This window comes from Bos grunniens, chromosome 19 (genome assembly GCF_055505025.1).
Source record: "Bos grunniens cultivar Pamir isolate PY7600 chromosome 19, Bosgru_T2T1.0, whole genome shotgun sequence".
Lineage (NCBI taxonomy): Eukaryota > Metazoa > Chordata > Mammalia > Artiodactyla > Bovidae > Bos > Bos grunniens.
The window spans coordinates 25847949-25857863 of NC_141183.1; the positions used below are offsets into that span (position 1 = coordinate 25847949).

General features: G+C 43.7%; 1 protein-coding gene across 4 annotated transcripts; it reads right to left on the bottom strand.

The window, feature by feature from the left end:
- Positions 1-602: 602 nt before the first annotated feature.
- SNF8 (SNF8 subunit of ESCRT-II) lies at positions 603-8490 on the bottom strand. 4 transcript variants are annotated; one of them, XM_086358070.1, is made up of 8 exons: positions 8346-8490; positions 7942-7992; positions 5841-5979; positions 4911-5015; positions 4234-4306; positions 3143-3284; positions 2220-2294; positions 603-1205 (listed from the first exon to the last, which is right to left on the bottom strand). In XM_086358070.1, the coding sequence occupies exons 1-8, from the start codon at positions 8397-8399 to the stop codon at positions 1068-1070; spliced, it is 777 nt and encodes a 258-aa protein (XP_086214196.1). In that variant the 5' UTR covers positions 8400-8490; the 3' UTR covers positions 603-1067. The 4 variants fall into 4 exon arrangements, 3 of the variants coding, with proteins under 3 accessions (XP_086214196.1, XP_086214198.1, XP_086214197.1); XR_015147688.1 differs by lacking the exon at positions 3143-3284; XM_086358072.1 differs by lacking the exons at positions 3143-3284; positions 4234-4306.
- Between the last annotated feature and the right edge of the window lie 1425 nt (positions 8491-9915).

Below are 9915 nucleotides of genomic sequence, written 5' to 3' on the forward strand. Positions count from 1 at the left end.
TTGGGTTTTCAGTTTTCTGACAGCAAACCAACCCTGGGGAATTTAGAATTAAAGACCATGAAGACAGAGCTTAACTTTGGCCACCCAGCTCATCACCTTCTCTATTCGCTATGGAAGGCTCTTGCTTTCTGGTACAGAGGCTTCTCTGGATTGACCATCTGTATAGGAAGAAATTAAATATAAAATCTATTAACCTGTGCCATGCAAAGCTAGATAAAGGCAAGTGTGGGCTCTGGGGTTAGTTGGCCTAGGCTCTAACTTGAGCTCTGCTTAAGGTGGTAGGTGGCCCCTGTCAATTAAGATTCCTCACCTGAAAGGTTAGGGCACCTACTTGACATTTACCATTGTGAGGACTATATAAAAGGTATATAAAACTGGGTGTCTCACGGGTGTTCAATAAGTGATTCCCACCAATAATAATGCTAGAGGGACCTGGTGGTCAGTATAGAAGGGAAAGTCAGTCAGGAATTTGAGACGTACCGTATCCACTATTGGTTGATTCCCCTCAAATTCCATTTTCTCTCTAACAACCATTGACCTGTGTTTCCTTAACACACACAGCCGAGTCTGCGGCCATAAGCTGGAACTTCTACAGATGAAGCTGGAAGAGGGAAAGTGAATGTTTATTGGCCTATTAGGGTCTGCTCGTTTGAGATAAGGAACATCTTATGAGGAAGGGGTTGGAATTAACAGACTAGAATTTATGTTTCAGGGCTACAGAGACTAGACTGTCTTAGCCAGGAGACAAGACAGCCTTCATTCTAGGCCCGGCTCTACCGACCTTATAGTAGATGACCTGTGCAAGTCATTTTATATGTGCTCACTGTGTTCTGTTACTCAGGTTATCCTTAGTGGATAAACAAGGTTTTCTCCAATAAAAATGCAATGTGAAGGCACTTTAAAAAAATAATAAAGTAATAAATGAAGAATATTAGGGGAAGAAAAAAACTTGGAATTTTTTGGGGGGTTTTTTTTGGTTCTTTTTTAAAACAAAGTTGTCCAGGTTTTATTCACCACCAGCTCCTCCCTCTTCTCCCTGCCTGATGCTGTGCCCACTTCATTCCCAGTCAAGGGAGCGCTTCTCTGGCCTCCTCTGCTGTAATCTCCTGGGAGTAGAGGTCAGTGAAAAGAGCTGGCAGCCAGTAGTGGGCCTCCCCTGGGGCCTGCAGGTCCAGCCAAGCCAGCCCTTCCTTCAGCAGGTGTTCCTGGTGGAAAAAGGAAAAAGTCAGTTGAGAAAGGGGAGTTTCCACAAAGTAGGGTATATAACCCTCAAACCTATCTTGGCTTCAGTAGGGTTTTCAAACTAAATCTACAAGAGTGCCTTCACATATCCACACAGCCAAACTGGAATGATGTGTTTAACCTAGATCTTTTCCCCCTGTGTGAGAAATACTACCAAGTTGCTTAATCTGTGCTGCTGGGAAAGAGGATCATGACAAAGGGGGATGTTGTGGAAGGAAGGTAGGGCCACAGATACATTTGCTACATGGCCTTGAGTAAATCACTAACTCCATTCCCTAAAGCAAATGGAGATCACTAACTTTCAGTCAACTTACTGGGTAACAGACAGCTACAAGACAGGGAAACCCTTTTGGAAAAGTTAATGGAAAGTCTGCATTAGAATGGACTCATAGTTCCTGTAACTGGAAATATGCTCCAGATGGGTTGGTTTGACCCAATATTATTAAACAAATGTTTATGTCATCCCCACTTCACAGATGAAGTTAAGTCTTTAACTGCCTGGGTAAGGATACTGAAAGCCAGGGCTCCTACATGTTCATGCTACTCTCTCTTCACACTAGTCTTTGGTTAGTACCAGGAAACTTGCATATATAAAACTATATATAAATGTACTAATTACAGAAATCTAATATCATTAGTTAATAATTCCCTTCACTCTGTATCCACTGCTAATTTTAGTCAAACCACATTAACCATCTGACCAGGCTCTACAGGTCATGAGAGAAGGTGTTGGTGACTCCCCAGTGGCAGTGGCAGGCTGGTTGTACCTGTGTGCCAGTGTTCGAAGCCCCTTTGTGAGTTCTACCTCTCTGTGCCATCTGCAGAGAAACACTGGGATTACTTCTGTGTGGTAGCAACAGCCTTCAAGGCAAGAAGTTAGCAGAAAGAAGCTGCAGCCCTTGCCTGAGTGGTACCTGTCTACCCACCTCCTCCCATCTGGGGCCCATCTTTTCTCAACCATTCCAAAAGTCACGTACCAGCACTTGCCGCGCTCGCTCCGTCTCCCATTTAAGACTGGCCTTGATAGCACTGACAGTCACATAGCCATTTTTCTGAAGGAAGGAATGGGGACTGAGTTAAGTGTGTGCTTTCCCTTAGAATCCAGCATCTGCCCAGGGACAAGTAATTTATCCAGACAGTAGGGGGACCTGCCCTTGGGTAAAGCCTAAGGGAGCACAGAAAAGAATGTTTAGAGGTCCCAGCAGAGAGTAAGAAGTGATTTTCAGGATGAGAGAGGTAGGCAGACTGAGGTGCTCAGTCTTAAGTAGAATCCCTGGTACTAAATATTAATGTAGACTTTTATCAGCAAACTCGAGAGTATGGCAAAGATTCAGAATGATTAACTGATAGGAATGATGATCATCAAAACTGATCATAATTGAAAATAATTAAGAATTCAGCCCTTGTCCAGCCTCACCCGAACCATTCCCCAACCCAGAAAAGCCCCCTCCCTTGTTCAGTTCTAGTCTCCATTATAGCACTGAAAACGTGTCTTCCCTAAACACATGATAAGGATCTGAAGGAAGATGGTACAGCTTAAGGCCCTATTAAGGAACAGGACAAAGACATCAAAAAAATCTGTTCACCAAGGATATTCAGTTAGTTGTCTGCATGTCTGTCCACTACTCCACTAGAATGTGAGCTCTTTGAGAGCAGGAACTATGTGGTACCCATCTTTATTTGCCCCTCCAGCCTGGCCCAGTGCTTTGCACTGTAGCTGCTCAATAAACATCTGCTAAATAAGCACAGGTCTGAGTAGTGCATCCGTTAGACAGTTTCAGCAAACGCATGAGTGATGGTGGGGAGGAGATCAGAAAATACCTTGCTAGACTGTCATGCACACACATGCACATGCATGCGCGCACACACACACACTCTCTCTCAGAAGGCACACTAGTACCTCTGCCAGCTGCAGCACCACAGTGTGATCCATATTGAGCTCAGCAGGAACAGACTGAATGAGGTAAGTGCCACCCACAGGGATGATGCTGAAGCCAGTGCCGAGTGCCTTTAGTTTCTTGATGGCCCTGATCAGGTCGTCTCTGAGGTGAGGAAGAGCTGCATAAAGATCCCTGGCAGACCAGACCTAGCAACAACGCAGTTTCAGCTCTGCCCTAGGCAGGATACCCTGATGGAAGACTCACATGTCTGTACAACATTTAACTACATTGGTAAAAAGGCAGGGTTAAAGTGCACCAAATGGTGCCTGGACGTTCAAGGGAGATGGTAGAGGAGTCAGGCTTTCCATTCAGCAAGCCATTCCAACACCAGAGGTAAAAAAACATGCTTCCAGGAGCCCATCAGGACATGTGAATAAGCGAGCTGAACTTAATAGGGAGTAGTGTGAACCATGGCAAAATACAGAATGCTTATCCATTTGAAAGGGGGCAACCCAGCTGATTACTGCCATCTGGAAATTCAGACCCAGCAGTGTTCGATTTTCTGATTTCTTAGTTGACAATTAACTGAAATTAGAAAAGATAACCCACGTCTGAAAATGTGCAGACCACATATGCAGTCTACATACTGATTAGGTTTTTTCACCTTTTCTCAAATTGGAGTCATGTATAAAGGCTAGTGAACCAGGGCCATTTAGACCCCATCTTCTGAGCTCAACTCCTTTCCCCAGCCTTTCTCAGTGCCTGCTCTAATCTCCTTGACCACAAATAATGTCAAGAGTATACACTCCCTCAAGTATGTTTATTAAAAAAAATGTGTGTGCATACACACACATTCACATATTTATGCATGCTTAGAAGGAAATCTGTCAAAATGTTTGATAGTTATAATCTCTCAGCTGAGAAACAATGGGTGGTTTGGTTTTTTTTATATCTCTTTTCAGTTTTCTAAAATAAAAATGTTTCTTCTGATCATAAAGAGGAATAAAAGATTTCTAAACTAACCTAGATCTACAAACAGTAAGGAGAAAAGATTTCCACCTGATTTTTAAAGACCTTTCTATACTCCAAGAGGTTGGAAGACAAAACCTACTGGCTGACATCCTGGGCGAATTTGCCCCTTCCTTTTAACACCTGTTGATGCAGTTCCTCCAAAGTTATCAGACCTATTGGAGAGGGGGGACAGAAAGCAGTTGAAGGATTACCTTTATGACTTAAAAAAGTCAGCATCATATCTGAAAAACTATAAATGTTCTCTTGACACCAGGGCTGTGTCTACAGCCAATGATTTCTAACTGGTTTTAAGCTTTAAGACCATTCAGTATGCTTATTAAGATGACACCACTGGATGACCATTTTGAAGGTCACATTTTGGGTAGCACAGAGACTCCGTTGACATCACCACACCTTGGAGAAGCAGAGCAGGCCTATGGTTACTAATGAGAAAATCATAATCCAGACATATCATCTATCAGGAGGAAAGGCCTATTTTCTACCTCCCTATATGTTCTGTAACAACTAGAAGCTAAGCTTTCCTGACCAAAGACCTTTGGAGAATACAGAGAATCCTTGATGTTTACCGCTGGCCATGGAGACCAGCCATGAATTCAACTGCATGAAGCACTAATGTGCTTCTCAGGACCAAACAGCTTCTCAAGACCTTATTGGCCTGCAGACTGCCAGACTGGAAAGATCATTTTTGAAGACTTTTTTTTCTTTCTCAGAGAAACCCAAAGCCCAGTCCACAGGACTCCATTCAACCACCCTCACCTCCATTCCGGTGCTTCAGGGCCAGGCACACTTCAATAATCTGGACACCCAGCTCGTAATAGAAGTCTCCCACGCCTAGCATCTCAGACCAAAATCCTTTTCCAGCTAAAAGACAGAAAAACAACAGCTAGGTTATTCATTAGTTAACAACTTTTTCTTTCAAAGCTAGATTAAAACATCTACTATATAAGCAGTCTTCTCTGCCCAGTGTTAAGCCCTTCTGGACTCAGGATACTCAACACCATCTGACTCTTGGTTATTCCTACTAAACAACAGGTTCAGAAAGTTTTAAAGGTGGGCAATCTAAAAAGCAGTTCTATTTGGCTGATATCTCTGGCTCAGAGTCAAATACAATGGGATATATGGTCTAGACAAAGCTAAGAGTATAAGCAGACCTGGTATTCGAAAGTCCACTGGAGATATTTTATTGAGTAAAAAATGCAGGTTATAAAGTAGTAATTACAGCGTAATCCCATATATCTTTAAAAAATAATTTATAAATATGATGAAGTGAATATGATTTACTTTCTATGTCTAGAAAGTAAATATACCTTAACCATACTTTATCTCTGCAATAACAGGCAGGGTCAAAAGACTTCTTTCTCATTTTCTTTTATTTTCTTTGTTGACTGAAACACATACCACTTTTATCAAAACTAAAATTTTTTTTAATAAAGGGAAAAAAGTCATAAAAAAGTTTTAGAGCACGTCATTCCAGGGAAGATCATGTACACTGTCCACTCAGCCTGCACTCCAACCTCTCCATCGTTCCCATCAAACTGGACATTCAGTTATCCTGCTAGGTACTCCCTATCCTGCTAGGATCTCCCTGTAAGCCTTTACAGAAGATGTTCCAGCAACAGTGATGACAACTAGGTGAACTCTGTCCCTTAGCAACCCTAGAACACTGTACCCCTACAGATTCCTTACAGGCCAGAGGATCCACGCCAATGGTGGCACACATGTCTTGAAACTGCACCCGGAACTCAGGATTCTTCCGGATCTCCTGCTTGTGTTTGCTGGCAAATTCTTCCAGGTTGGTCTTGAACATGTCCAACTGCTTTGACATCTGCAGGATGAACAAAGGGAAGGTTAGGGGCAACCCAACCAAATGATAACTAAATGCCAAGAGTAGGTCCCCGGGCCAGTGGCACAGCAAAGGCTGAAATAACCTACTGTCTTCAGGACTACCATTATACTGTTAACTGTTCCCTTCCTTTTTTTTCCTGCCTCTCCTTCACAGTTCTGCTATAACAGAAACAAGATGCTGTAATGTTGCTTCAATTCTAAAATACACATTTTTTTCCCTACGTGTTTCTGTTCTAAAGTCAGTATGCATCTAACAATTTTTTCTTTCCCATTCTTTCTTTTTTAAAAAATTTCGTATTTACTCATTCGTTCACTTTCTTCCAGTTTTATTGAGATAAAATTGACTTATAGCACTGTATATATGGCATTATACGGCATAATTATCTGACTCACATACATCATGAAATGATCACAGTTAAGTTTAGTGAACATCCATCATCTCATACAGACACAAAATTAAAGAAATAGAAAAAAAACATTCTTCCTTGTGATAAGAACTCTTAGGATTTACTCTCTTAACAACTCATTATATAATATGTTGTAAGTGCTTTTCTTTTTCCCGGGGGGGTGGGGAATGTTATTAAACTGAAGGACCTACAAACGAGGACCTACTGTATAGCATAAGGAACTCTACTCAATATTCTGTAATGACCTATATGGGAAAAGAATCTGAAAAAGAATAGATATTGTGTAACTGACTCAACATGCTGTACATTTGAAACTAACAGAACATTGTAAATCAACTATATGCCAATATAAAATAAAATCATTTAAAAAAATCTAATGAAATTAATTGAAGATGCACCTAATAATCAATTTTGCAGCATTCACACAGTGGGAAATCTTCAGCAACTGACAGAAAAGCTAGATAGGGGAGTAAGCAAGCCTGGCATGAATCAACATGTTGTTGAATCTCTGGGTCAAGGACCTCCTTGAGGATAACCCTGGATAAAGAATCTCTGAGGAAGGGTTTTGAGTCTACAGTCTACCACATTACATTCTAAAGCTACATTCTTTTTAGCTTCAGGGGCTATTCTGATTTCCTATTTGCATTACTCCTCTTTCCCTAATTAACAAAGCCTATCTTCAACCCACCAAGAATAACCACTCCTGGCCCAGCATCTCCTCTCATTTTCTCCTATTAAAAATGTGTATGTTGTTATAGTCACCATTTCCAGTTGATCTCCCTCTATGACTGGGACTTTTTGAAGAGCACAGCCTGTGTCTACCTTCTTTCCTCAGTTCAAGGGCCCCATTTCCCTGCCTTACTGCCTCCTTTTCTTCACCAGGAAAAATAAATGAGTACACTAGAGGGCATGTACAGAGAAGGAAATACTAGAGAAGGAAACTGTAGGAACCACACCCTCATCACTGTCACACACTTCTGGTACACACCTAGATGTGATGGTGGTGGGTGCCAGAGGTTAGGCAATATTTCCATGTTATTCTTTGGCATTTAAAGTAAAAACTCAAAAGACCCAAATCAAAGACGCGCCTAATAATCAAATTTGAAGCATTCACACAATAGGAAATCTTCAGCCACTGACATGGCTTAAGTTTTCTACCACTTACTTACCAAGTGAAATCTTCTACCACTTACTATCTATGTACCCTTGGATAAAGCACTTAACACCTCAGCGCCCTCAATTCTAAACTGCAAAGAACAGAGTTCTTTCTTGATAGAACTGTCAAGAGGAATGAAAAAGACAGCGTACCTAAAGAAAATGGACATATGCCTGGGATGCTGAAAGTAGGTAATCATTCAAAGATGTCAGCTATCGTTGTTATTAGCAAGTCACCTAAATGATCTGAGCAGCACAGAAATCAGGATTTGCCAAATACTCTATTTTTGGTTGATCCAAACACTCTGGTTTATATCAGAGGGGTCCTGCCCAGCCTCGTGGGATCTCTCTTGCTACCTGGAGCCCTCCAACCTACTCACCTGGGCCAGCTGGTCCTCAGCCAAGACAGTCCCTCGCTCCTTGTACTTGGCCTGTCAGGCAAAGAGACCAGGATGAGTTGAGAGAATGGATGCTGGGGGCTCCCACTTGTATCGCTTCCGCAGAAGTATGAAAAGAGGAGGGTCTCGCAAATGGTTTTTCTTAGGGAGAGGAGGGAACAGACGACTCCCTTGTAATCAAATTGAGGGGCGTGGGGAAAAGGACTGATGGGTCTGGGGATGGTGCCATTCCAATCCACTGGAAGCTGGAGAAACTCAGCTCCCCGGGATCCGAGAAGCCCGCGTCAAATTCTTTCGGGAGGCTATTTGAGGGTATAGAGCTCTGCTCGGAGAGATTTGTCTCTCGCGAGTCAGGGGTGGCTGTGGGTCCGCCTTCTTCCCCTCACCTCGGCAAGCTTCTTCTTGGCGATGGCGCCAGCTCCCACCCCACGACGGTGCATCCCCGCCGTGGCCCGCGGGCCGCCCCGCTGCCGGGACCCCGGGTCTCCACTTCCCGGGATCCGCCACCGGCTCCCCGACGCGGAAGCGCGTGTCGTACGTCATCTTCGCGCGACGGAAGTTACGTCCCGACTTCCGGCTGCGGGGCTGATATCGCCCACCGCCAGGGGCCCAGCGGCCCCGCCTCTTGCGCCAAGAAGGAGCTGCAAAACTGCGACCGGGTGTTCCCACCCACGTGTACTCCTCGGATCCTCTTAACTTCCTGTGGCCGTCCTCAACTGCCACCCCAGCTTCCAGGTGGAGGTCCGCCACTGCTCACTGGATGTCTGCCGAGTGCCATACGCTGAGTTGGATACCAAGGATTCCGTATCAAGCATACAGCAATCCGTTCTATGCTAATAGGGTTTACCTTTTGGAATCATTCAGAGCTTCTGACTGGGGAATGCCTTACAGTTAAGAATTTGGACTCTGAAATTAGTTTATCTAGCTCGTAGCTTCCACTACATATGATCCAGTTGTTTAGTCTCTTTAAGTGAAGTGAAGTCGCTCAGTCGTGTCCGACTCTTTGCGACCCCATGGACTGTAGCCTACCAGGCTCCTCAGTCCATGTAATTTTCCAGGCAAGAATACTGGAGTGGGTTGCCATTTCCTTCTCCAGGGGATCTTCCCAACCCAGGGATCGAATCCGGGTCTCCCGTACTTCAGGCAGACGCTTTACCGTCTGAGCCGCAAGTCGTGTGCTACTCGTAAGACCCCATGGACCATAGCCGGCCAGCCTCCTCTGTCCGGGGGATTTACTGGAGTGGGTTGCCATTTTCTTCTCCAGGTGAATCTTCCCCACCCAGAGATGGAACTCGTGTCTCTTGCATTGGCAGGTGGATTCTTTATCGCTGAGCCACCAGGGAACTTCAGGCAAATACCTTAATCACTTGTGTTCCATCCACAGTTGTGAAAGAATAATACCTACTCATGAAGTTATGAGACATAAGCCAGAAAATATATAACAAAGCTCATGAATATCAGCTGTGTTTGTTATTCATCAGGTCTGTGATACAATCAGTTTTCTTTGTGTTTAGAAAGCTCCATATGTGATTTCCAAGGGCTCTCCTTGTGGCTCAGATGGTAAAGAATCTGCCTGCAATGCAGGAGACCTGAGTTTGCTCCCTGGGTCGGGAAGATGCCCTTGAGAAGGGAATTGCTACCCATTCCAGTGTGCTTGCCTGGAAAATCTCATAGACAGAAGAGCCTGGTGGGCTACAGTTCTTGAGGTTGCAGAGGGAGACAGGACTAAGCGACTAACACTTTCACTTTTTTTTTTTTTTTAAAGTAGGTGATTTCCATAACATTATTGAGTCTTGCAAAGGAGGAGCCAGTAGAGGTTTGGAGGAGCCAATGGAGGTTTCTTAAATCAGAGAGTAGTAATAAATTTTTGTTATAGGAAAATTAGTGGCAACCTAGACTTAATTTTTGAGTCAGTTGTAGCAGTCCAAAGAAGAAATGGTAAGGGGGGAACTAAGA